At 49.4% G+C, this 27,467-nt stretch overlaps 1 protein-coding gene across 1 annotated transcript in view; it reads right to left on the reverse strand.

The window, feature by feature from the left end:
• The window catches only part of LOC144947155 (FERM domain-containing protein 4A-like), a 289,753-nt gene that overhangs the window by 20,194 nt on the left and 242,092 nt on the right, over positions 1–27,467 (reverse strand). Inside the window, exons 12-15 of the mRNA XM_078876349.1 lie at positions 23,259–23,335; positions 16,618–16,756; positions 13,999–14,122; positions 4,387–4,410 (exon numbers count right to left, since the gene is read on the reverse strand). Coding sequence (XP_078732475.1) covers positions 4,387–4,410; positions 13,999–14,122; positions 16,618–16,756; positions 23,259–23,335 — 364 coding nt within the window. The remainder of the gene's footprint in view (positions 1–4,386; positions 4,411–13,998; positions 14,123–16,617; positions 16,757–23,258; positions 23,336–27,467) is intronic.

Genomic DNA, 27,467 nt, shown 5'->3' on the forward strand with positions numbered 1-27,467 from the left:
TTTTTTTCTGTAATCTGTTTTTACCTTTCCTGTACTTTTCACTCCAAGTTGTATCGTTTGTTGTTGTAACGTTCTGACCAGCCCCGACCAGACATCTGTGAAAGAGCTTCATAGCTCATCGGATTCCTCCAGTCTCAATAAATATTCTGATTCTAAAAGTCAGCCAATCAATATCACTGACACTAAACACTGCACAACAGGGAACATTTCTTACCTGTTCGTGGATAAAAGATTTACGCTCCCTTCTCAGTATTCCGAGATCAAGGCTCATTTCCTGGGGTGATCGGGGCTTTTGCCACTATGAAGCTCCCAGGATTTGGAACGCTTTGCTAATGAGAGAGTCATATTCTTGGTTCTTTTGGTGACTTTACCGAAAGAAACAAGAATATGAATCCCTGCAGTCACGAAAGCTTTAAATAAAAAATGAGAGAGTCGTTAGATATATTTAAGTAATAGCTTGAAAACTCACCTCCTTTAAATTGGCCTTGTACCCTGCAGGTTCTGAGTGAGTGCAGGTTATGTTGGTCTCCTGCTTGCCATACATGGTGGTGCATTGGGATCTATGTTTGTTTGTTGTAGTACGGAGTTAAACTGATGGCCTTAATCTAAGTTGTCTTGTGGTTGTTGTTGTTGTTTGACTTGCATCCCACTGGGATTTTTGCACACAGCGTTGGTGTACGGTGCTTTTTCTGCAATATTTTGCAGTTTTTTTCCTGGATTTTTCTGTTTGCGCATAGTCACTTTAAGATGTTTCCTTGTTCATGTTTTTTTGTGTGAGGTTGCACCCGATTCAAGAGCCGAATGGCTCACAGGGCTATACCAACTAAATAAAACTGAAACTATGGATGTAATGCGCCAAGTTATAAATGTTAATAATTATTAGTATTATTAAAATGGCCAATTTAGCATCTTCATTCTTGAGAACTGTTTGTTGTGTTTAGTTTTGTTGTCCTTCCCCCGCACCTCGACTAGCACGGTTGGCTACGTACGGTGCGAAAGAAGTTCAACATGCATACTTCATTGTCGTAATTTCTCTTCTGGCCTGGAATCACTATTCCCCCCCCGCCACCCCACTCCTCATGTGGTTCCGTGGACTGTTACGAGATTCATAATGACGTCAAGTCGATAATCATCGTTTTGTTCTTTTATTCTCTTTAATATTTTCTATTTTAGTGCAAAAGTGAACGTGGCCCAATTCTTCAGTGACAAAAATGAATTGAAGCAAGAAAATAATTTTTAAAAATCTATTTTAACACCACGATTTGATTGATATCGGCATCACGAGCGTAAGAATCTATCTCAAACGACGATTACATATCGTAGCAATGCTTAAAGAATCTCGCCACTTAATGTATGCTGCCCTCAGAATACAATAACAATGTTCAAACATGCCCACTGTACTTGCACACTCTAAATATACTTAAAATAGGGTGATTGTATTGGCCTCGAATACGGTAAAAGCACTATCTTTCGGTGCCCTCGTAATGTCACGCCACGTTAGGGTGCTATAGAAGTTGTCTTCATCGTCGTTACCGGGATCCAGAGGTCGCAAACGGGTTTTTTTTCCTTACCCGTACCCGGCCGCATCAGGGTCGCAAACGGGTACCCGTACCCGGCCGGGTACGGGTACCCGGGTAGCCGGGTTTCGGGTAGGGTACGGGTATCGGGTACCCGGTTGCGACCTCTGCCGGGATCCTCTGATGTGCAAATGGCGCTCTCAGCACGGTCTCGGAGACCAAATTGAGAACAAGTCTCCCTCCCCACCTCTTCGGTACCGATTAAGATATTTCATTTGAGTTTTCCTCCCGGTTTCGTTTTGATGACGGACATGCACGCCGTCGGAACACAATCGGAATAAAAACCGACGAGTTGCACGTCGTCGGTTGAGAAAGTGGTTAAGATCGCCTCCGCCCCCCCCCCCTCCCCAACGCGAGTTTCCTTTCGACATCCCATGCAACGCGCTGAGGGCTTCCAAATTTTTAAACGGACTGGCACCCCCCATCCACACAGAGGGGGAGCGACGATCAATAAAGCCGCTAGAATCATCTAGGTGCGCGTGGCAAGGGGGGGGGGGGGGGCGGGAGAGCGGCGCAGAGGAAGGCAGCGGCAGGAGTTGAGCTCAAGACGTTACACCGGGTATGGGTGTTGTGTGTGTGTGTGTGCGTGCGTGTTGCGCGCATGTGTGCGTGCGCACGAGTAGTGTAGCGGTTAGTGCGCTGCGCTATGAACCCGGCGACCCGGGTTCGATTCCCGCTCACGGCCAACACCAGTGACGATTATCTAAACCGGTCCTGGGCCTCCCCTAGGTCGACTCAGCCTCAACATGAGTACCCGGTGCGGGGTGTAAACATCGCCACTGGGGAGACAAAGGCGGTCGGGCGTGGTGCTGGCCACCCACCCCCTCGTGTGCCGTTCTGGCCTTCATAGGTGCTCGCGAACAGCACTTGCCCCTACAGTCTGTTAAGGCTATACGGGGGATCTTTATCTTTGTGTGTGCGTGTGTGTGCATGCGCCGTGGGGAGCAGTGGCGTAGCGGTTGGTCGTGCCGCGTTGCGAACCTGGCGAGCTGGGTTCGATTCCCGCTCCCAGCCACCGACAGCAGTGACGATTATCTGAACTGGTCCTGGTCCTCCCCTAGGTCGACTCAGTACCTGGTGTGGTGTGGAAACATCGCTGCGAGGGAGACAAAGGCGGCCGAGCGTGGTGCTGGCCACCCGCCCCCTTGTATGCGCAGTTACATCTGAAGTAAGAACTACCGATGCTTGTTTACTCTCGCTAAGGGGGGGTCTGGTCAAACCACGAAGGGGCCCCCCCTGACCTTAATCCTTTAACCCAGCAGATTACTTACACTCCATCACCTGCCGCTGGCATGGCAGAGCGCCCGAGAGAAGAAGTCTTCTGCACGCAATTACAGGGACAGTATGTTAAGCTGCAGACCCACCTTGTGGGTTCCTCTGATTTAGGCTCATATATAGAGCACACTTGCCAACTCTGCCGTTTTCAGCGGTAGGCTGGCAATTGAATTGAAACTATTTATTTAAAAATATATAACAGCGTACCAATTTCCGCTAAGCGTGATCACGCCGCATCATAGCACGTAAGGAGCGTCGGTCTCTTTCCATTTTGTTGCCTTGGTAGAAGAAAAAAAATAATCGGTTCGCAGTGAAACGGCGAACGTCAAAGGGGAAAAAAAAATTCGGCAGCCTACCACTGCTGAAATCGACAAAGGGTGGGGGGGGGAGGTTGGCGAGCGTGAACCGTACACACACACACGCGCGGGCAGTAGCGCGTGTCGAAAATGCACACTCGTGCAAAGCATTCGAAAGCCCGTACCTTGCGAGTTTCTTTCCTGCCACGTTAAGATCCCAATCATCGACTATTGTACAGCCTTGCCGCTGATCCACTGCTCGACAAGGGCTTCCTCGCAACACCGCATTGGTCTCGCAGGGGGGGGGGGTGGGGCAGTGTTGTTTGACCATACTTCACCCTGTTGGTCAATGCGAGGGGATTGCTGAATTGGAAGCCCCTCCGTGACCGGTTCGGGATGTGAACTCAGGTCACGCGGGGTTCACGGCACAGAGCGTTCAACCGCTGTGCCCACTGCTCCACCTGCAGTGGACTTTACGACGCACGAAGCCCGCAGGAGATTGTGTGTGCGGTAGGTGTGTGTGTATTATGTATGCATGCTGAACTTCTTTTGCACCATACGTAGCCAACCGCGTTCATCCGTTGGCTACGTACGTGTACGGCCCCCTTGGGGTCACGGGGGTTAATTTGACCATTTTTCACCATGCCGGTCGATGCGGATTGATGAAGACGGGGAGTGCAACGCAGATATGGATTTTGCTGCAATACCCCCGCCGCATGGCATCGCAGTTGCCGATAGCAACCCGTCGCCCATCAGAGCTATCCAGGCTCAAAAGCTGCTTAGCTTCCGAGATGGGGGTGCATTGCAGGTGATTTTAGTCAAAGCCACAATCGTACTGCATATATATATAGGCAAAGATCCCCTGTACAGGCTTAACAGACTGTCAGGGCAAGTGCTGTTGGTGAGCACCCCACGATGGCTGGCACGGCACACGAGGGGGTGGCGTGGACAGCACCGCGCCCAAGATGCTACGAATGGGATTCACACACGGAGACGAATCGTGCCGTAGAATGCCACGTCTGGTTTCCAGAGAGTCGATTGCGGATATTTTACACGGGCCGACTGATCCGGCCGCCTTGTAGCATCTCGGGGGGGGGGGGGCGTGGGGGGGTTGCCTGGGGGTCGTGCACCCAACCGCGACCGACCACGCAGAGCGAATTAGCACGCAGCACATTCGATGTGAAGTAAAAAAAAAGACAGCCCGCTAGGAATGGCACGTGAGGGAAAGGCGTACTGACCTTTAGGCAGTTTCTCTGCGACATCTTTGGGTCAGGCAGCGAAAGGAAAAGAGGGACGTTTCAGAACCAGGCAAAGCAAAGAGGCACCGTCGCTTCACATCATCAAAGCCTCCGCGCTGTTACAGTTCAATAAAAAAAAAACATGAGAAAATCTCGACGCGCCATTGTTCACTCGTGAATTAAAATAACAAAGGCGGGGATTAATCACTGGGCATTCATTCGCAACGGGAGGGAAACCCATGCTGTCGAACACGGCAGGGGCACTTTCATGAGCAGTGTGTCGTTGGAGGGGGGGGGAAGGGGGATTTAGAGTATATGGCTGTTATACATTTTCACATCAGCCACTTCGTTGAACTATCATTCGTGGCCAGGTCACTTATTTGGGCCTTACCTGGTCAAATAAAAAAGTTGGAAAAACAGTTAAATAGTTTCGTTAGGCCAGAGAAAATGATCCAAATTTTTTATATTAAAAAAACACAGAATTCATAATTTTTGTTATTGTTAATCCCTTATGGCAGAAAGGTAGTGGATCTTCTTTCGAGCACTGAAATAAGCTGATAACCACGTCTCCTTTTTGTATCAGTCTCTCCACATAACAACGAAAACAAAAGTAGCTCTTACGTGACCCGTCAGCCGCACGGCCTTCTGGGAGTGCATACATGCAGCAGCATTGAGTCAAGACAAGCAGGGCCCAGGCGACTCTCCAAAGCATTCGCCTACTTTCCGCATTCTATTTCGGTTGCAAAGCAATGTTCAAAATGAATGCGGTGAGGATTTTGGTTTATGCTTCTCTTCGTTTTTTTTGTAAAGAATGCACGTGCTCAGCAAAGGGCAGCATCAGATGGGCAGCGAGCAGCCACCATGTTACTGATTAATTCTATAAAACAAATACACTGCTGACAATTCACAAGTGCATTTTATTTCCACTGAAACTATCCCGAATAGGAAAAAAAACCACAGACACAAATAAAAGAGAATTCAACATCTTCTTGGTTCTTTCGGTAAAGTCACGTAGAATGGAAATAATAAATTAATAAAAATAAAACATAATAAAATCTGTCGACAGAGTTGTCTCGACAGCCCTGTTCTTCACTTGAAGACGGCTGTTTGCATTGTGGCCGAAACGTCGTGAGAATTATTTTCTTATGTTTTATTATTATTATTATTTCCATTCTACGTTACTTTACCGAAAGAACCAAGAAGATGAATCCCTGCAGTCACGAAAGCTTTAAATCAGAATTCAACATATTTGTCTATAACACTGTGGCTTGAAAAGGAACATATTTGTAATAGATGGGCAACGTTTCAGGCAATGGTCCTACTTCATAGCGCAGGAGGCACAGTACTCAAAAAGACACCTGTTATATTTGTATTTTAAGGCCACGGTGTTGTTATTGTATGTGTTATTGTATGTATGTTGAGCTTCTTTCGCACCATACGCAGCCAACCGCGCTAATAGGTATTGACAAACGTGTTGAGTTTTTGTTGTCGTTCATTGTGTTTGTGCACCACTGCCAACACAGCAGCACCATCATCAAATAACCTGTCAGGCACAAAGCAAAACGTTACACCTTTGCCGACAATTCAGGCTAGAGAAACAAAACGCTGTTGCCATCTAGAGTCGACGTTTATCCAACGACCTAAATGAATAGTATTCCTTTTAAGTGTTTAACCTTCATCAGTACTGGCATAAAAACAAATACATCTTCAAATCGGCATTGTTAATCTACACTGGTGGTCTTAAAGAGGTCGGATAAGTTCCACATTCCTAAGGCAGGTGCCAGGATGTCCGTAAGACAGGTATGCAGTGTTGATTACCCAGACCACGTGGTACAGTCTCACCAGATAGCGACCACGTGACTGACCATGCAGGGGTCACGGGTCAATGTGACCAGGCTGGGATGTGAACTCATCGTTTGAAGTCCTGCCGCTTCACATTATAATGCTCCACGTGATACGCTAGTTCGTTGAGCTATCATTTGTGGGCAGGTCGCTTCTTAAAAAGAGGTATGTAGCTCAGTGGACCTTGGCTGGTAAAATATAAATACTCTTTGGTTCTTTCGGTAAAGTCACGTAGGTAGAGAAAATAATAGATCGCGACGTTTCAATCGCAACAACAAGCGACCGTCTTCAGGTGAAAGAATCGGACTGCTGTGGACGAGGAATTATATTGACCCGAGAGGGGGGGGGGGATTGGGTTGCTGCATCGGGCAAGAGGGTGGGGCCAGCGATTGTGAGGATGAGAGTGCAATCCAAAGGACCTGTGAGCATGAGAGTGCACCTGAAGACGGCCACTTGTTGTTGCGATCGAAACGTTGATCTATTATTTGTTTTCTACCTATGTGACTTTACCGAAAGAACCAAAGAGTATGGATTGCTGCAGTCACGAAAGCTTCAAATCAAGATTAAAATATAAATAGTTTATTTTTACTTGTATTCTTGGTTCTTTCGGTAAAGTCACGTAGAAGGGCAATAATAAAATAATAGAAATCAATAAAATTCTCACGATGTCTCAAATCAAAAATTTATTTTTACTTGTTATAATTTTTCAGGTGATTTGATTTTTTTTTTACCTTTCCTTTGCACTCCTATCGTGTTTCTGTATTGTTTGTTGTTGTCACGTTCTGACCTGCTACTACTGGACATCTGTTAAAAAGAGCTTTACAGTTCATCGGATTCCTCCTGCAGTATAAATAAATATTCTGACTCTATGCGAGCGGTCGAAAAGACTGCGGTTAAAACGCACTCCCAGAACATTTCGGGTAACGGCCCTCTGCAATCGTTCACTGCCAGCATGTTGTACGCCCGCCCCCCCCCACCCACCCCCCGGTAGGCGGTTGCGATGGTGCAATATAATCAACGCCACCTCCCGCGAATTGACATTCGAACATTTATTTGGCGAAAATAAAGAAGCGAAGAGCGAGCCAAATCACCGGCCCCGGCCCGCCCCCCCCCCAAAGCCAACACGGAGTGGCAGCGCGCATTGGAGCGAGGATTGTAGGCGGTGCGTTTTGTATCCATTTGTGGGCAGTGAGGCTCGAGTGTGTGTGGCAGCCGTGTTAATGGCATGTAATTATCTCTGCAGTATTGAAACTAAAACCTAAATTTAACTCGGATTTTAAATGTAGGCTCTCCGCGCTTAAAATGTTGGAGCAGCGACGAGTTCGGTAAACCCCACTAAAGAGAGCAATGTGTCCCACACCTGTGGTACTCTAAGTTCAAAGCCAGAACCAAGAGAATATGATGACGACTAAATGCTATCCTATTGAACCAGTGAATTAAACAAATAGTTTCTCTGCTGCTGCATTGGCAGTTGTGTACAAACATACTGAAAAAAAATCTCAACGCATTTGTCAAAAACACTGCAGCTTTTAAAGGAAAAATACAGAACAGGAGACATTTCTGGGAATGGTCCTTCTTAAGAGCACATGTGCAGTTTTATTGACGAATGTATCCGGCAATAAGCCAATAGGAAACTTGCAAAACAATGCCTATGCACACATGATATGAAAACTCTAACAAAACCCAAGTACAAATTAACTCTTTCCCATTCCGATGACGTATGTGTGCTGATGACGTACGTGTACGTCATCAGTACACGTACATAACTAACGTAAATAAAATAACTTCATCAGTACAGAGGCTCCCACAAGGTCATGCGGGAGGGCGTGTGGCGCAGTGTCTCGCCAGCTGTCGTAGAGTGCGTTCGTGTCCCTACGGTTCTCTGCAGTTGGTACCATGTGTTTGAAAAAAACGGCGCTACTACGCCTCTCTTAATCAAATTAATGTTGAGCCCCTCACGAGTTCTGAGATTCAGCGGTGAACGGAACCCCCAACCACCCGGCAACTTGCAGACGTCTCAGGACGGGAAAGGGTTAACAACCTCCACACGCGACCCCGTGCGACGTTCCGATTCTGACAAAAGGCTCGACTTGCCAGCACGAAATCTGGCCGTGTCCTGCAGCCGGAAGAGCTGTGCCAGTCTCAACCTTGTTCAGGACAGGACTGGCTCTCGCCATTGTAATGTGGAATGTCCACAACTTTTCACATGGCTGCTGGTACTCGCCGGTCCTCCACACTCGCTCGAGACGCTGACGTTCCTCTTATTATGAACCCCTCATCCCCCCCCCCAACTGCCCCCCATCTACGGTTTTTATTTCGTAGCGATGATGACCTAAGTTTGGTTGTGGCCATCAAAACAAAGACGATCACACGGCGCATCTCGCTCTTTCAGATACGCTTCTGCGGCCATCTGGAACGCTGGGAGCTATGTCACTTTTAAATCATCGAGATTCACAACCTCATTACTTTAGAATTGCTCTTTGTGTTAAGTTTCTTGTCCTTCCCCCCCCCCCCACGCACCTCCGATCATCGCGGTTGGCTACGTACGGCACGAAAGAAGTTCAACAGACGTACAGTGCGACGCGTGATGACACGCGGACAGGCCGATCGACGATGAGTCGCGCAGCTTCAAAGTCACTCCCGCCCATCAGCCGTCGTTCCTCTGCGAGCCGGTACCAATTTGGGTTTACGTCGTCGCCGTCATTGTCGACGACGACGCGCATTGTAAGTGACAGCCTGGGTGGGCTGGCCGGGCGTAATAGTACGGAGCACTGGAGCCGATCGGAGAGATATTTTTGTTCCACGGTCCCAGCGGATGCCTCAGCTGTCACACCCGTGATTAAGAGTAAATGTTCAAACGTGTACACACACGCAGGATGCAAAGATCACCTAAACAGACGTACCAGAGAGAACAACAACAGCCGTCGCCATTCGCCACCAAGCGGCGGCGACGTCACCACAGTTGCCTACGCCAGGCTAGGTGCACTTGGAGGCCACATGAAGTGTCGGCTGACAGGTCGTGGGACAGACCCAGGTGACATGGGTTGAGCCATACTAGATGCCCTACTCGATATAATAACATACAAAAACAAAGATGAACAGACTGTTGGGGCAAGTGCTGTTAGCGAGCACCTATGAAGGCCAGCACGGCATGGTTGAGCCATACTAGATGCCCTACTCGATATCATAACATACAAAAACAAAGATGAACAGACTGTTGGGGCAAGTGCTGTTAGCGAGCACCTATGAAGGCCAGCATGGCACACGAGGGGGTGGGTGGCCAACACCACGCCCGGCCACCTTTGTTTCCCTAGTGGCGATGTTTACACACCGCACCATGTACTTATTTGAGGTTGAGTCGACCTAGGAGAGGCCCAGGACCGGTTCTGATAATCGTCATTGGTGTTGGCGGTCGTGAGCGGGAATCGAACTCGGGTCACCAGGTTCATAGCGCGGCGCGCTTAACCGCTACCCTACCCCTACCCATACCCCCCTTCACACGCACACAGATTTAATGTCAGCATCCATAAACCAATTATGTACCTTGTCACAATGTGATGGCTAAAGAGGCTTTCCTGCCCAGGCAAGCCCACAACAAAAGGGGCATTATCACAGAGGTCGTTGTTTAAAGACACTAAGAATTAGTTGCGGGTGATTTTCACATTTTCAGTCTAGGCTACGACAGCTGCACACAATGAAACAATTTCCTAATGTTTCGCATTATTTCCCGGGACCTTTAACTTTTTGCCTTCGCAGCAGATCGCAGGTGGTCGACGTTGCATCTGGCTTGACGTGAAACTGCCAAACGCTCGAGTTTTTCCATGACGAGAGCGATAAGCAACAGGCTGTCCAGTCGTGACACGTATAGTGCTACCTACCAATGAGGTGATTTATACGAGTACACACACAAGCCAAGCATAGTATCCGCGTATTTGACACGGAGAAGCGGTCGCGTGTCCACAGCTTGCTGCGGAAGTTCCCCGTTCAAATTCGGCAGCCACCCTGGTTAATACTGCGGATTTAATAGCCAATAAACACGCGCCGTCTGCTTGACAGTGGACTTTAAAGATCCCTTGAGGTCACTGGCAAGAGCAGGCCACACTCTGTGCCAGCGCTGTGGTCCGAATTTTTGGTCCAAAAACCCGCAAATTACTCAATTGGGAACAACAACCGCCACCAACGGCGCTTGTGCCAAGCTATGTGCATCTTAAGGCCACAAAGTGACGAACGTCCGCTGGCAGGAGGTCATGGAACAGACCCAGGTGCCATGGGTTCACAATTGGGAACACACACACATACGGCGGCAAAAATTCTCATGATTAAACGTCACACACCGAACTGAACGGACAAACATCCCGATGCAGAGCCTTCACGAAGAAGCGACTTGAAACCCACGAAGGCTGATATTTTATAAATAAATAAATGAATGTTGAACTTCTTTCGCCTCGTACGTAGCCAATCGCGAAACGCACAAATCAGTCCTACAGAAGTGACTTTTCAATCCAGAAATAAACAGCGATTGCTAAAAACAATAATTTTTTTATGGGCGATAAAAAGGCTTTTCCTAGAGCCGCGGGTCCCAAACTGTGGGCCGGAGACCACGGGAGGCCCCGTGAAGCGCCGACGCAAGCCGACGACGCATGAATGGCAGGAAGAGGCCTCCAAGTAAACTTCCTGTGCTGGATCCAATCTCCCCGTCCCCTCCCCCGGTCTTCCGCAGTTCAGGGACACGATTTGCGCAAGAGGTGCCCCCCCCCCCTTGCCGCGTCCCTACCTCCCCGCCCCCCCCCCCTCCGTTTTAAAATAAGAATCCGCACACCTGCGTGACAAGCGACGTTTCCTTCAGCCCCTTCCGGGGGGGGTCACCCTTCCTCATCCCTCCGCTTCGCCCCACTCCACACCGCGTCTCCCGCTTGCGAGCCGCACGGTGGGAGGGAGGCGTTGGTGTTGAAGCGGCGAGTTCTCACCCGAGGGGGAAGCGCGGTTAAATTAACCGACCGGTGTTTATTTATTTATTTTGACGCATCGTAAACACACACAAAAAAAAACCCGTCTTTTGTGAGCGGCGGCCGCGCAGGTGTGCGCCGTTTCGTTGTTGGGCAAAGGTCTATTTGGAAGGGACCATCGCTGCAGGCTTCGTCACACGCCTTTAAAACACAGGGCCCGACCCCTATACGTGTGAGAAACGAGCCTAGGAAGCAACAGATTTATGAACAACTTATCCGGTGATACTGCGTTGGCAGTGATGCCCTTGCACAAGTAAAACGAAACTCAACACGTTCATCAACAACAACACTGCGTGTGGCCTTAAAAGTAAAAAAAACAAATGTAATAGTTGACGTGTCGGGCAATGGCCCTTCAGAGCACGTGACATAACCAACGAAATCCTGGCACGCTAAGGCAATGGATGCGCCATCACTTCTGGTTCAATAATTCTACTTTGTGGCGGCCTCGATGATGGGTTGACGGATGGGTGCACGACACCCACACTGGCCGGGTTGGTGCGGTGGCGTACAGTGGAGGGCAGGACGACGAGTCGGTTGCTACCAACGTATCCCCTGCCGCGCCGTTTGAGCGGGGGGATTTCCTTGTTTGTGTGGCCTCTGTCCGGGCAATTTCCTCACCGGGCATAACAAGACTCATAACAGATAGATTATATACAAATATTCCAAATGAAATCGTGTGAAAATAAAATAAATTAATCTAGAAACCCACCAAGGTTTTCCCTGCATCAAGTGAGGAGGATTGTCATGGAAAGACTGACAACACGTATTAGATATGAGACTTGATTTTCCATGTTCTCAGTTTGCAGCGTTTGCCTCTGGCTGTTAAACAAAGTACGCGCGAGCTATGCAAATGACACGCATGACCCATTTGACATAATCCCAAAAAAACCTCTGATGCCTATGGTACTCACTTTGTTAATCCCAGAGAGATGTGGGAGGGGAGGGGGGGCTCATATTCAACCCGTGATGTGCATTTAAACTCAAAACTTTACCTACGAGGCCTGCACTCCCTTACCAACTGGCGGGACATTTAACAACCCGCGTTAGATTTTTGCGCCCAGTTTAACGTTGGGCTTATCGAAACGTACACTGCCGGGGGTTCACGAAGAGTGGGGCCAGGAAGAGCATCCGTGGAAATCTCCAATTAGGAATACAAGGGGACAATCGTGTTACAGTCCCGAGGCTTTTTTTCTACGCGTAACAACGTACATTGGGAGCGAGCGGTGTTGCAGCCTTTTGAACGCTTCGATCCACAAAAACAAAAGGACTCCAGAGGAACAAAAAAGTTCTGTGTTGAGCCAAGCCGTGAGAGCTGGCGTGGCTCCTGGCAGGGGCGGAGGGGGGGGGGACAAGGTGGAGCCGTACGTATGCTAATGTGATAACGAGGAAAATGATACATCGCTGGGAAAAATAACGAGCGTCTCTCAGGGTTTTAATTGGTGTCACTTCCAAAGCGGTTGTGGGCTGCTCGCAGCCACTACGAGCCACTGAGCCGTGTGGATTGGTTTGCAAAAAGGTCCTGAAAGGGCTTCCCAGAAATTTGGGGCTATGCCACGTTTGTTGTTTGTGTGTGTTTTTTTTGCGTTTGTTATTTTGTAAAAGCTTAAGGGCCTCTAATGTAATCGCTCCTTTCACTCCGCCCTGCGATTCGTCCGATTCCAGTGACCTGCGCTGTGAATTCTGATCGTACTTGACCACCTTTTTTGGCACTCATTCTACGAACATGGTCCAGGCGCCTCAACAAGGTCACCCCTCAGGCTGAAGCAGAAATTAGTTCTCCCCACTCCCCACTGCTGTGCCGTGTAAATATCATCGCCCCCGGGGGGTGAGGCAAAGGTGGTCGCGGTGAAATGGCCACATGGCCCCAACCGTATCCCATTTTTCCACCACGCCGGCTGTTTTTCCACTGGCCTTCCTCTGTCGGGCTGAGCCAGAACCAAACCGTCAAACTCTGGCCTCACGAGGCGTCCGGATCTAACTGTGGGCCCAAACCGGGGCCAAGGGTGGCCGCTGTTAATCGACTCGTTCACTGCTCGTGACGTCAGCGGTACGGCTCGGCTTCCGCAGTGGAAAAATAATCTCACACCTCCCTTGAGGCATGCCAGGTTTGTTTTAGCATGGTCTCTGGTGTGGATCCGATGTATGTACGGTATGTTGTATGTATGTATGTTTAACTTATTTCACACTGTACGTAGCCAAGTGCGCTAATTGTAGGTGCGGGTTGTACTATGGAAAGCAGGTGCTCGCATGCCATGCCAGACTAAAAAGTAAAATAAAAAATCGAAGTGGTTTCCTACTCGATTAATCAGAGGCATTGGTGCTCACCTCTTGTTTATAGCCCTGTTAAGCATGATAAGCCACTTCGGTGAGCTATCATTTGTGGCCAGGTCACTTCTGAAAAAGAGCCAGTGGGCCTTACCTGTCTTCTCGACAGACCTGTTCTCCACCGGAGGGCGGCTGCTTGCGTTGTGGCCGAAACGTCGTGAGAATTATTATCTGAAATTCAGACTCTGTCTTCTCGACAGACCTGTTCTCCACCTGAGGACGGCTGCTTGCGTTGTGGCCGAAACGTCGTGAGAATTGTATTTTATTATGTTTTATTTTTATTATTTTATTATTTACCGAAATGACCGAGAAGAAAAATAAAAATAGTTTATAGTTTTTATTTTACACACGTTGAACTTCTTTCGCAGCGCACATATCCAAACGTGCTTATTTGGTGGAGGTGTGCGGGGGCGGAAGGACAACAAAAGTTGAGCCGTACCAGACGAGCCTCTGCCCACGCCTTTCTCGCCGAGTCCCTTGCTCATCCTCGACGTCCCCGTCAGCTCCAGGTCGCCCATGTCCTCCGCAATCTCGCTCATGCTGCGCGCCGCCGGGATTTTCGCCTGCGTCGACAAAGATACGCGGCGGCGGTTAGACCCAGGGGCGTTCGCGGCGCTACCGACGGAGGTGAGAAGGGGGTTGGTTGGGAGGAGGAGGGGGGGAGGATGCTGGCGTGACCAAACGCATAGTCGGCACGTCGCTCCGAAGCCGCCCTTGCGCTCACGGCGCATGATCTCACGTCGTAGCTCGCAAGAAGATGATTGGTTTAACACGTAGGCTTTCCAAACTGTATTTTGGAATAAAATTATTGTCTACGGACTTGATGCGAAAGTCACGTGGCGCAGACTCCACACCGCTACGCTCGGGCTGGGACGCTGCCGTGAAGGCGTGGTTGAATTTCGATTTAAAGCTTTCGTGACTATAGGGATTCATCGTCTTGGTTCTTTCGGTACAGTCACGTAGAAGGGAAGTAATAAAATAATTAAAATAAAACATAATAAAATAATTCTCACGACGTTTCGGCCACAACGCAAGCAGCCGTCCTCATTCTTCACCTGAAGACGGCTGCTTGCGTTGTAGCCGAAACGTCGTGAGAATTATTTTATTATGTTTTATTTTTATTATTTTATTACTTCCCTTCTACGTGACTTAACCGAAAGAACCAAGAAGAAGGCGTGGTTGGTCCAGAAGGTCACCGGTTCGATGTCCCGGCGTGGCAGTTGAAGTAATTGGCAAGAATCTTGAATCACCACCCCCCCCCCAATCCCACTCTCTGTCTAGCCAGCTGTATTAATGAGTACACTATATCTTCTTGGTTCTTTCGGTCCATTCAGACTCTGTCTTCTCGACAGACCTATTCTTCACCTGAGGACGGCTTGCTTGCGTTGTGGCCGAAACGTCGTGAGAATTATTTGTATTATGTTTTATTTTTATTATTTTATTATTTCCATTCTACGTGACCTTTACCAAAAGAACCAAGAAGATGAATCCCTGCCGTCACGAAAGCTTTAAATCGAGTACACTACATCGGCAGGTCTTACATGGTGGGGTAAAGTGTGGGTCCTCCCACCTCTTGCGAGACGTCTGACCGGCATGGACGAGTAGGCCAAATACCCTCTTAGAGGGGCAGTCTATAGAGCTCGCGACAGAGGTCGCAACCGGGTACCTGATACCCATACCCTACCCGATACCCGGCTACCTGTACCCGGCCGGGTACGGGTACTTGTAGCCGTTTGCGACCCTGGTGCGGCCGGGTACGGGTACGGGTAGGCCGTGAGTCACTGGTGAGTCACCGTTTGTCACTCATTTCGGGTAGGGTACGGGTACCCATACCCGGCTGGGTACGGGTACCGGCCGGGTACGGGTACCCATTTGCGACCCTGGTGCGGCCAGATACGGGTAAGGAATCAAAACCCGTTTGCGACTTCTGGCTCGCGAGCAGTTGTGCGAGAAAAACATTTCAGGACTGCACCTTTAGCTCCACTTATAAACTTTGGGGTGCCATGGTGGCGAGATGTGAACTACCTCGCCTGGTGTGCGGGAGGTCGTGAGTTTGATCCCGACTCTTGATGCCTGCTGCATATATCAAGTTTGCATGTCTCTCTCGTGCTCCTCGTGGTTCCGTGGATTTTTCTCCGGGTTCTCCGGTTTTTCCGTCCACATTTAGAATCGGGTATTTGGCTGCTATAAATGGTCCACGCGATAAGCTACTTAGTTGAGCTATCATTTGTGATAGTCAGGTCGCTTCTGGAAAGAGCTGTATAGCTCAGTGGGCCTTACCTGGTAAAATAAACATAGTTCGTAGTTTTAGTTTAATTTAACTTGGGCTAAAGCGAGCCAAGCAGTCCAGATGCTGCCGGCTTGGACCAGGTTGTGATCACCTTTTTGGCTGTTTGTACTTTCTGTTTTGATGCCATTTCTGAATTTGTTTATTTAATTTCTGATTTAGTTTGGTAGTAGGGTGTTGGGCTTGATAATAGTTTTTTTACCCTTTTTTCTGGCAACAAAACTGACACCTTTTTTTACAAGGAGTCACGTTTGCATAGACCACAATACCTGCGGTCGGAATGAAAACAAAAAACACAACTCTGATAATGTATGCACTGTCCTTGAAATTGATTAGTCCACACCCGAGACAGCTTTTCTTAGAGCCTAGTCTCACGTGGTGTTGGACCATGTGAGACGATGCCTTTTTGCATCAAGGGTAAAAAAAACAATTATCATATTTTGCTACTGGCAAAGGAGGTTCCAATGATGTTGGGCTTCTTTCGCACCATACGTAGATGACCGCAGGACATGGGATTTGGTCCTTTAGAAATAATTCATCTAGAGCGTTGTGGGATGCTGTTGGCATGAATGACGCAACATAAAATGAAAGTATTATTATTACTACCATGGGAATAACGGGCCAAGCCAACTTGCTCTGTTTGAGAACCAGGGTGGGGCCGCCCCCCCTCGCCCCCCCTCGCCCCCCCCCCCCGCCGCCCCCACCCCCACCGCCCCACACCAGTGGGCATGGGGACTGGCATCATTTCACACGGGAAAAGCCTCTCCTCACCTTGTTCTGCTTGCGGTCGAGGTAGAACTGATGCTGGCTTATGGCCATAGCCCACACGGCCTTGATGAGCGACGGGGTGCCGTACCAGGAGTGCACGACGATGTCACCCTGCCCGAACGAACGGCGGCCCACTGACGCCCTGCAAACAAAAATAATGAATAAACACAAAGGAAATTATAAAAATACAAAACCGCACGGAACAAAGGAAAATGACAAAATAGATGGATTTCCAGGTATCCTTGTGGCTGTTAGCGTTAACCCCTTTACACAGTTCTACACGGCCAGAATGTAACTCGTGCTTGACAACATATTTATGGTTCCTTCCCCTGAACCTCCAATTAGCACGGTTGGCTACGTACGGCGCGAAAGAAGTTCAACGTACATGCGTCCAGAAGAGATGCTGTCCATGCGGCACTCACGCGTTTTTCTTCACGCCGGCAGTTTTCAAACAACGCAAACAAAACTATTTTTTTTAATCTTACCACGTAAGGCCCACCGAGCTATACTATATAGACATTTTTCAGAAGCGACCTGACCTCAAATGATAGCTCAACGAAGCATGTATATTTGTATCCATAACCGGTTTCGCACCGTACGTAGCTAACCATGCTAATCGGAGGTCGCTTACCGTGTGAAAATTTATCGCAGCCAAATACTCTAAACGCACGCCGGTTCTAAATGTTTAGGGAAAAGCCGGATGGACCCGGAGAAAAATCTATGCAACCATGACGGAGAGAGAAACGTGCAAACTGCATATCTACAGCAGGCATCAGGGTGGGGTTCGAACACACGACCCGCTGTATACCAGGCGAGGGAGTTAACATCCCGCCATCGTGGCACCCTGAAGCAAACTCTCTTACGTTCTACAGATTGGCAAAAAAAGACAATCGCACGGTGTTTTTATAAATTGCAGCAAATCCACACTGGCGTACTCTTTGGTTCTTTCGGGGAGATCACGCGGCCACACGGCCACACGTCCGAACCAGAGTTCGAGACGACGATGTGCCCTGCGGAGACAGCTCGGGTAGTCGGTCGAACGCACGGCCCTCAACCCGCCCCTGCCCTCCACTTCCTCTTCCGCAAGACATTCACGCTCTTGGACAAAAGACGCGCGCTCGCATTCTCAAAAAACCCCGCCGGCTGGCTCAGCGGACGAGAGTGAAGCGGCTCAGAAAATCAGAAGGTTGACCGACTGTAAAACGAAACTAAGCACTTTTTTCGATTTTACCAGGTAAGGCCCACTGAGCTAAACAGAGCTTTGTCAGAAGCGACCTGCCACGAAGGATGGCTCAACGAGAAGTGCCTTATTATTATCATCACGTGAAAATTTACAGCAGCCAAATACTCTAAATGCATGTTAATTCTAAATATGGAGGGAAAAACCGGAGAAGCCGGAGGAAAAATCCACACGATCACGGGGAGAACTTGCAAACTCCAAATATACACGGTGTCAGGGTCGGGACCGAACCCACGACATCCTGCATACCAGGCGAGGTAGTTAACATCTGGCCACTGCCATCATCATCATTGCACGGTCGGTAAACTAAGTCTCTGCAGGGCAGTCAACAACAGCGGTTGGTTTCGTTGGAGGAGAGACTCGCCACCACCATAGGAATGTGGAATTTCCACCAAGTGGCTCTGCAGGGATATAAACGGACGAGATGAGCAAACCGCCTCTATGCTCGTTTGAGCAGGAACGCACGCTTCGACTTCACGAGCGTATTCTCAACAACCCGTGAATGCGTCTCTCTCTCTCTCTCGGAGGGTAGCGGCAATGGGCGCGTGCCGTGTGCCTGCGCTATCGACCAAGTTAATCACGTGTCCTGAAAGCGCCGACCGTGCTGTAACACGAATCCCAGCCCATTTACTGGAGTACCCTTCAATTGAGCAGTCTACTGCACCAGTGAGCATCTGCCCCCCCGTAAAAAAAGCTCTGTGTACGCGTGTGTGCTCTGTGTGCACGCGTATGTGTGTGTGCATGCGTATGTGTGTGTGCATGCGTATGTGTGTGTGCATGCGTATGTGTGTGTGCACGCGTGTGTGTGTGTGCACGCGTATGTGTGTGTGCACGCGTATGTGTGTGTGCATGCGTATGTGTGTGTGCATGCGTGTGTGTGTGCATGCGTATGTGTGTGTGCGCGCGTATGTGTGTGTGCGCGCGTATGTGTGTGTGCGCGCGTATGTGTGTGTGCGCGCGTATGTGTGTGTGCGCGCGTATGTGTGTGTGTGCGCGCGTATGTGTGTGTGTGCGCGCGTATGTGTGTGTGTGCGCGCGTGTGTGTGTGTGCGCGCGTGTGTGTGTGTGCATGCGTATGTGTGTGTGCGCGCGTGTGTGTGTGTGCATGCGTATGTGTGTGTGCATGCGTATGTGTGTGTGCATGCGTATGTGTGTGTGCATGCGTATGTGTGTGTGCATGCGTGTGTGTGTGTGCACGCGTGTGTGTGTGTGCACGCGTATGTGTGTGTGCACGCGTATGTGTGTGTGCACGCGTGTGTGTGTGTGCACGCGTGTGTGTGTGTGCACGCGTGTGTGTGTGTGCACGCGTGTGTGTGTGTGCACGCGTGTGTGTGTGTGCGCGCGTGTGTGTGTGTGCGCGCGTATGTGTGTGTGCACGCGTGTGTGTGTGTGCACGCGTGTGTGTGTGTGCACGCGTGTGTGTGTGTGTGCACGCGTGTGTGTGTGTGTGCACGCGTGTGTGTGCGTGTGCACGCGTGTGTGTGCGTGTGCACGCGTATGTGCGTGTGCGCGCGTGTGTGCGTGTGCACGCGTGTGTGCGTGTGCACGCGTGTGTGCGTGTGCACGCGTGTGTGCGTGTGCACGCGTGTGTGTGTGCGCGCGTGTGTGTGTGTGCGCGCGTATGTGTGTGTGCACGCGTGTGTGTGTGTGTGCACGCGTATGTGTGTGTGTGCGCGCGTATGTGTGTGTGCGCGCGCGTGTGTGCGTGTGCACGCGTATGTGCGTGTGCGCGCGTATGTGTGTGTGCGCGCGTGTGTGTGTGTGCACGCGTGTGTGTGTGTGCACGCGTATGTGCGTGTGCGCGCGTGTGTGCGTGTGCGCGCGTGTGTGTGTGTGCACGCGTGTGTGTGTGTGCGCGCGTATGTGTGTGTGCGCGCGTGTGTGTGTGTGCACGCGTGTGTGTGTGTGCACGCGTGTGTGTGTGTGTGTGCACGCGTATGTGTGTGTGCGCGCGTATGTGTGTGTGCGCGCGTATGTGTGTGTGCACGCGTGTGTGTGTGTGCACGCGTATGTGTGTGTGCACGCGTATGTGTGTGTGCATGCGTATGTGTGTGTGCATGCGTATGTGTGTGTGTGCGCGCGTATGTGTGTGTGCGCGCGTATGTGTGTGTGTGCACGCGTATGTGTGTGTGTGCACGCGTGTGTGTGTGTGTGCACGCGTGTGTGTGTGTGTGCACGCGTATGTGTGTGTGTGCACGCGTGTGTGTGTGTGCGCGCGTGTGTGTGTGTGTGTGCGCGCGTGTGTGTGTGTGCGCGCGTGTGTGTGTGTGCGCGCGTATGTGTGTGTGCACGCGTGTGTGTGTGTGCACGCGTGTGTGTGTGTGCGCGCGGGTAGAAATGTACACGTGTATTACGCCCACGAGTTGTCGTCACGGTAAAACGTACGGTTTAATATTACTGTAAAATTCCAAGGGGCACGTGGCATCTACAGGCTGCGAATTTCACGTGGAATTTTACAATGAAAACGATCACAGCGTTAAATGAATATGTTTTAATTATCAGCGAAGAAGGGCCTTTATGCAAAACGTCACCTATCATCGACATTTCCTTTAAAGGCCACAGTGTTTTTTTATGTAACGTGTTTGAGTTTTATGTTTTGCAAAGTTGTCTCTCATTCCCAGCAGTGGGGGGTCCGTTCTGAGCCAGTGGTGTACATTTGACATTTCCAGTTGTTTTGCACGCAACATACTTTTGGGGCAACCGTGGATGACCACGGTTCATTTTGTGGCAAAGCAACGCTGCTCGTATTACCGACAGCAGCGAGACATTGGGCCACAAGTTGTTACCACCGACCGGGATTGAAACTTGCAACCATCATTGTGAGCCAAGCACTCTTATCACACCTATGCTTTAAACCACAACGCTGCGAATCAGCTCATAGTGAGCGCTTGTTCGTGCCAAGCAAGGCCCCACAACAGTTTAACAAGTAGGCTTTCGATGCTTTCGCGACCAATATCATCCATAATAGAGGTTTTTTTGGGTTAGATCGCGTAAATATATAAATTGGTGCGTCCTCTGGTCGAGCACCAATTGGGTCGAGGCTCAAAAGAAAGCCGTCCCTTGGTGTGGACCAATAAGTTTCAAGGACAATGCATATATTATCAGAGTGTGTTTTTTGCTTGCATTTGACTGCAAGTATTGTGGTTAATGCACACATGAATCATCGTAAAAAGGTTTCAGTTTTGTTGCCAGAAAAAAGGGGAAACACCCCTATTATTATATTTTGGTACTGGCAAAGGAGGTCTGATGATGTTCCCAGTATAGCCTTCAACATACTTGTGGGCAAGTGCTGGTAGCGAGCACCTATGAAGGCAAACGAGGGGGGGGGCAACACCACGCCCAGCAGCCTTTGACTCTCCAGTGTTTACACCTCATACCAAGTGATTTTTTTTAAGGCTGAGTTAACCCAGGGGAAAGCCCAGGACAGGCTCAGATATTACAGGTAGGAACAACAGTTCCACACTGCCCACCAGGGATTATTTGTCTGTCTGTCGTGCACAGCCACGCCCTCGATTTGTATTTCATAGAGAGCTTCGGGCGGGCTCGGCACCACGTGACGCGCCGCCCCACGCAGCTTGCGCCGCGTGACACGGATCGCACGAATGCGCTGTCCAACCAAGTTCCTACCTGCCCACTCTGAAGGAACGTGTTCGCCACTGTGATCGGCCGTAAGCAGGAATCGAACTCGGCTGGCCGGGTTCGTAGCGCAGCGCCGCTAACCACTACACTACCTCTCCCCACAAGCGGCGGGTGTAGTGCTTGGCAAAACCCAACACACACGGACGCGAAGGAGCACAAAACATGAACACACACAGAAGGGGAAAAAAAACCCAAAACAGGAAATTAATGTGGAAGAGCAGCCGTAACCCTCGTTAGATAAAGATGGGCTCTTTTGCACTTGAAGGGGCCTCCGTGCATCTTGAGAGCTGACGGTTTATCTTCATTAGGATTGATGGCGTGTGCGATACGTTTCATTTACCACTCGGCTGGCTTAACAACCACGTGCCGCGTTCAGTGGTCGGCAACCGCCCCCCAACCCCCCCCCCCTCTGAATGCGGGGCGCAAAATCGAAGGAGGCATCGCATTTCGTTCGTTCGCAGTTCCGCAAAATCAAAAGTCCAAAGTCAAAAGTGTCTCTCTCTCGTTCTGCTGCTGGTTAAGCCACAGCAGTGCTAATTCCACATTCCCATTGCGGGAGCCGGGGTAGGCGCGGACTTTCCATCCGTTGTGTGGCAGACAATGGGAGCACCCGGAGCTAAAGACATCGGCAACCTTATCGTCTGTGCCGCCACCTTTATGGTCCATATTCTTAGGTTTTTTCGGTAAAGTCACGTAGGTATAAAATTAAAATGAATAAAAGTAAAATAAAAATAAAATAAAAATCACGACGTTTCGGAGGCAACACAAGCCTCCGTCTTCAGGTGGAACCGTCACAGCACGATAGCTGTATCAAGTGAGAGAGATTCCAAGAAAACAATCCTTGTATATATACTGGTTGAAGGTGGGAGGAGCCAAGGTAGGCCCTGAATATTTTTTTTTCTCACTGCCCTGCAAGTTGGAAGCATCACGCACACGATATTGATGATTATTATGAAGATGGTGATTTTGATGTTCTTCACACGAACCGTCAACACAACTTTAAAACCTGTTGGAATATGAACTCGGCGACGTCTGTTCCATTGAATATTGCGCAAGAGAATCTCGTGAAGCTGGGGATAAACGAATGGGGACTAATTTGTTTTCCCGAAAACTTTCCTGCACTTGTGTTCCACTGCGAGACGTTGCCACCACACTGTTCGACGCTCTTATCTTGCGATGCTGCCGCTGCGTTGCTAATGTGTGTGAACTTCTTTCACACCGCACGTAGCCAACCGTGCTAATCGGAGGTGGTGCACAAGCACAATCAACAACAACAGCAACTCAACACGTTGGTCAATAATAACACTCCGTGTGTGTGCGGCCATTAAAAGTAAAACATATAAATATGATGGGCGACGCTTTGGGCAGTGGCCCGTCTTCATGGCACTTATTTTTTATTTTATCAGCTAAGACCCACTAAGCTATGTAGCTCTTTCTCAGAAGCGACCTGGCCACAAATGATAGCTCAACGAATCGGCTTATCATGTGGAAATGTATAGCACGCGACCACGGGGAGAGACACGCAAACTCCAAATATACAGCAGGCGTCAGGGTCGGGATCGAACCCACGACCTCCTGTAAACCAAGCGAGGTAGTAAACATCTCGCCACAGTGTAGTGCCCTTAAAGTGATTGACAATGTTGTTGTTATTGACGAACGTGTTGAGTTTTATTGTTAAGTGTGCCCGTGCATCACTGGCAACGCAGCAGCGGCGACCGACCCGCGTCTCGTGCGCGCGGAAGGGATCATCCGTGATGAATCTTACCGGCGAGGGTCGTGCACCTCCACGGAGAACTTCTTCTCACGGAAGAAGAGGTTTTCTAGCTGCGCCCAGTGGAAAACCTGGAACACAGGGTGAGAGAGAGAGAGTGCCTTGGTGAGGAGCGCTCCAGCACAGCTCCTGCAGGGCGGAGTGCAGAGAGAGTGAACCTCGCTTGCACCCATCGCTGTCCCCCCTGCTGCCACATGATCCATCAGCTGCCAGCTACGGGTCACACAGACTGGCACGTTCCACAGCTTCTCTGTGGAACGATCCACAAGCTCCTCGCCCCTCGCCTATAGCGCGTGTTTTGCATGGGGTGGTCGCCCATCCGAGCACTATCCAGGCTCAAGGCCTGCTTAGCTTTGGTGATTTGCCTCGGATGAACAACGGGCTGGATGGTGGACCTCCCAACCGGGATTTGAACTTATAACCTTTTGGATTGTGAGGCCCTCTCCCACGGCGCACACAGCTGGAGATGTATGCCACGCTGTGCACATTGACGAACCCCCTGCATTTTAGAAACGAGAAAAGAGGTCGCCGCAATGAACGGGCACAAATCCTCGCCTCTCGTTAACGTGCAGCTGAGCTGTCTGGCGAATCGAGTTAATTTCATAACTTAGCAAACACAATATAGATGTTGGCACACCGCTAAATAGTACACACAAGATAAAGATCAACCATTCGTCTAAAATCTGCATTCTTGCATTGACGTATGTCATAGAGATTTACTGTATTTAGATTTGATTTTAATAGATTTATTTTTTACAAAAAGTCTAACGTATACATAGTGGTACGAGATATATCTAGATAAAAGTAGCTTCATGAAATGTTTTTAAAAATTATTACTGAGAAGACAGTGGGTAAAGGTACAGCCCTGCAATTGCTGGCTAACGCAACTGCTGGCAGAAGAGCTTCCACACGCGAGTCTCTTGGCCTCTGGAGGGTGTTTTGTCCGACTCTTCTCGGCAGGACAGACGTCTTGGAAGAGGTTATAAATGATACATGTACAGAATGTGTGATTACACGCGCTAATAAGATAAAATACTGAAATTACGAAGCAATTATACAGGCGCGATTAATAACCAGTTTCTAAAACATTTTGACCATCACTCATATAGTTTATGTACTGCAGAGTGTATGTGTGCGTGTGTGTAGCGGTTAGCGCACTGTGCTACGAACCCGAAGACCCGAGTTCGATTCCCGCTCCCGGCCACCAACACCGGTGACGAATATCTGAACCGGTCTTGGGCCTCCCCTAGGTCGACTCAGCCTCAAATGAGTACCCGGTGCGGTGTGTGAACATCGCCACTTGGGAGACAAAGGCGGCCGGGCGTGATGCTGGCCACCCAGCCCTTCGTGTGCCGTGCCGGCCTTCATAGGTACTCGCTAAAACCACTTGCCCCAACAGTCTGTTAAGGCTATACGGGGGAATATTTGTTTTTCTTTGCGTGCGTGCGTGCGTGCGCGGGCTCATCACTCCGTGTGACAGGGCCGATCGCAGGTGCGTGGTTGTAATGTGCGAACAATTTCTAAATAGCTGTTTTCGCATCTAGGCCTTTTGTCAAAGGCCCTTTGAAATGCTCTTTGCATGCCGTGTTTGGAGGGTAACTTGACGCTGCTCCCTTGACGCAGGGATTTCGACAAGGATCCTCATCGCAAGGGCTCTACGCTCTTTCCCCCTCTCCCCTCGAGTGCTCGACGCACGGTGCTCGACGCTTTTTGTGCTTGGTTTGTTGTCCTTCCCCTGCGCCACCGATTAGCACGGTTAGCTACGTACGGACGGTGCGAAAGAAGTTCAACGTAGATACAAAACGACCAGCACGGTGAAGCATGCTCAAACAACCCCCATTGCCGACAGTGTCGGGGACGCCTTCATCCAGCAGCGGATTGATAAAATGTCTGTAAATTCCAGTCAAGGTTTGACTCTGTCTATCATACCTCCCAAGTTCGATAAAACGATTGCCACTTTGTGAGAAGTCAACATTGCTCGTCCCACGGAGAGATACAGGAATGTGGAATTTCCTCCATCGGCTCGCGAATGAGCGCCGTCCCTTTTCATTGTTTGAGCGTAAAGACAAATCACCTGCCATTGTGACGCATCTATCATTCATAATCCAAGTATTTATCGATGAAAAAATAAGAATAGGCCTCACCCTTTCTGGCAATAAAAACAGGTGTTAAGATGTCCAAACACCAAACAGATACCTATTGGAAGGCATCAAGTCTATTGTGGCCCAGATAAATCACAGGGCTGCAACAGTCCCTGGTGAGAATGAAACTAAATGCACCAATGTGGCCTTAAACATGTGGCAGAGAGCAAACACCGTCACCAAACGGCTTATTTAATGGCCACTCAATCACAAGGTCCAAACGGGAATCTGTGGGTCATCCTATAAAACCCACCAGCAGTGGCCCTTTAAACAACAAAGGTCTACTTGTGTCCAATTGTGACGAAGTAACACAAGGCCCAAACAATGGGCTCCCCCCAGGAAAGAGAGAGGAGGAGGTGGTGGGGTGTGAAGTCAATAAGGCTCAGCGTGCATCTTTAGGACTCAAGGGCTCTTCTTTGCAAGCTTACGGGAGGGATAACCTGGCAGTGTTTTCAAATGCACGCAGCGCGTGTCTCTCATCTCCTCCCTTTCGCCATGCAAATTGGGATGAGGGGGGGACTGTGGGACTTGGTGCTCAAGACCGCTTAAAGGAGGGGTGTCCAAACCTTTTTGCAAAGAGGGCCACATTTGATAAAGTGAAGGTGCCCGGGGGCCAATAGTTCCTTTTCACATTGTTTTAACCACAAAAGTTACGTGGAAATACACACCGTTATAAAACAATTTTCATTGTCACAATTACCTTCATTTTTCAAATGACAATGTAACCAAATATAAGCCACTCAGGCAGACGGGAACAACTCTAAAAACGCAATTCTGCCTTTCATTCAGTCAGATAACATTGAATAAACTGTATCGAATACCTGAAATTTCCATGAGTTTCATGATGTATTTATTCTGACAGAGCTGGCGAGCCATAAATAACACGTTATAAGACCGAAGCTGCGGGCCGTATGAAATCTGCCCGCGGGCCGTGATTGGTCCGCGGGCCGGACTTTTGACATGCCTGGCTTAAAGAGTCGAAAGTGAATCAGAATCAGAATGTTTATTTATACTTGGAGGAGGAATCCGATGAGCTATGAAACTATTTTTCACAGATGTCCAGTTAGAGGGCACGGGGTCTCAGAACGTTACAGCAACAAACAGTACAAAAATACAACAGGAGTGCAAAGTATAGGAAAGGTAAACAAATCACTTTTTAAAAATAACGACTAAACTATTTTAATCTTACCAGTTAAAGCCCACTGAGCTATTAGCTTATTTTTCAGAAGTGACCCGGCCACAAATGATAGCTCAACAAAGTAGCTTATTACGTGGAAATTTATAGCAGCCAAAATAATCGAAATCATATAAATGCAAACGAGGCAGCAAGCGAAGCGAAGGGCGGATGGCGCGTCTGTGTACCGTACAGATATAAGGAAAAAAACGAAGATGCTCATCGCTAAATTCTATTACAAATATTTGCATTTTATTCAGCCCCATCCATCGACTGCCAACGGTTTATATTCGTACACGTTTGGTTTCTGGCAACACAGAAACGTGTGCAGAAAGCAGTCCCCCCCCCCCCACACTTTGCCCGTTATGCATTATGCAACAAAAAACCATCGGCGGTTCCTGAAGAACTGCATTTGTGGTCCCCTTGTCCAAGCCAGGTTGGAACCAGAGGTCGCAAACGGGTTTTGATTCCTTACCCGTACCCGGCCGCACCAGGGTCACAAATGGGTACCCGTACCCGGCCGGGTACGGGTTCCCGTTCCCTACCCGTACCCTACCCGAAATAAGTGACAAACGGTTACTCACTGGTGACTCACGGCCTACCCGTACCCGTACCCGGCCGCACCAGGGTCTTAAACGGCTACCCTTATCCGTACCCGGCCGGGTACGGGTAGCCGGGTATCGGTAGGGTACGGGTATCGGGTACCCGATTGCGACCTCTAGTTGGAACCGTTGGCTCAACGTTGACCTGTTGATGTTCCATGTGAGACTCAGAAGTTCCCATAAAATTGTAACTTTTTTGTCTGTCATGATGAGTTTTCTCGTCATGGACAAGTTTGACACGCTTAAAAGGCAAAGCCTGTAAGTGTGTGTCGCCTCTCGTGGCTTT

This window comes from Lampetra fluviatilis, chromosome 44 (genome assembly GCF_964198595.1).
Source record: "Lampetra fluviatilis chromosome 44, kcLamFluv1.1, whole genome shotgun sequence".
Lineage (NCBI taxonomy): Eukaryota > Metazoa > Chordata > Hyperoartia > Petromyzontiformes > Petromyzontidae > Lampetra > Lampetra fluviatilis.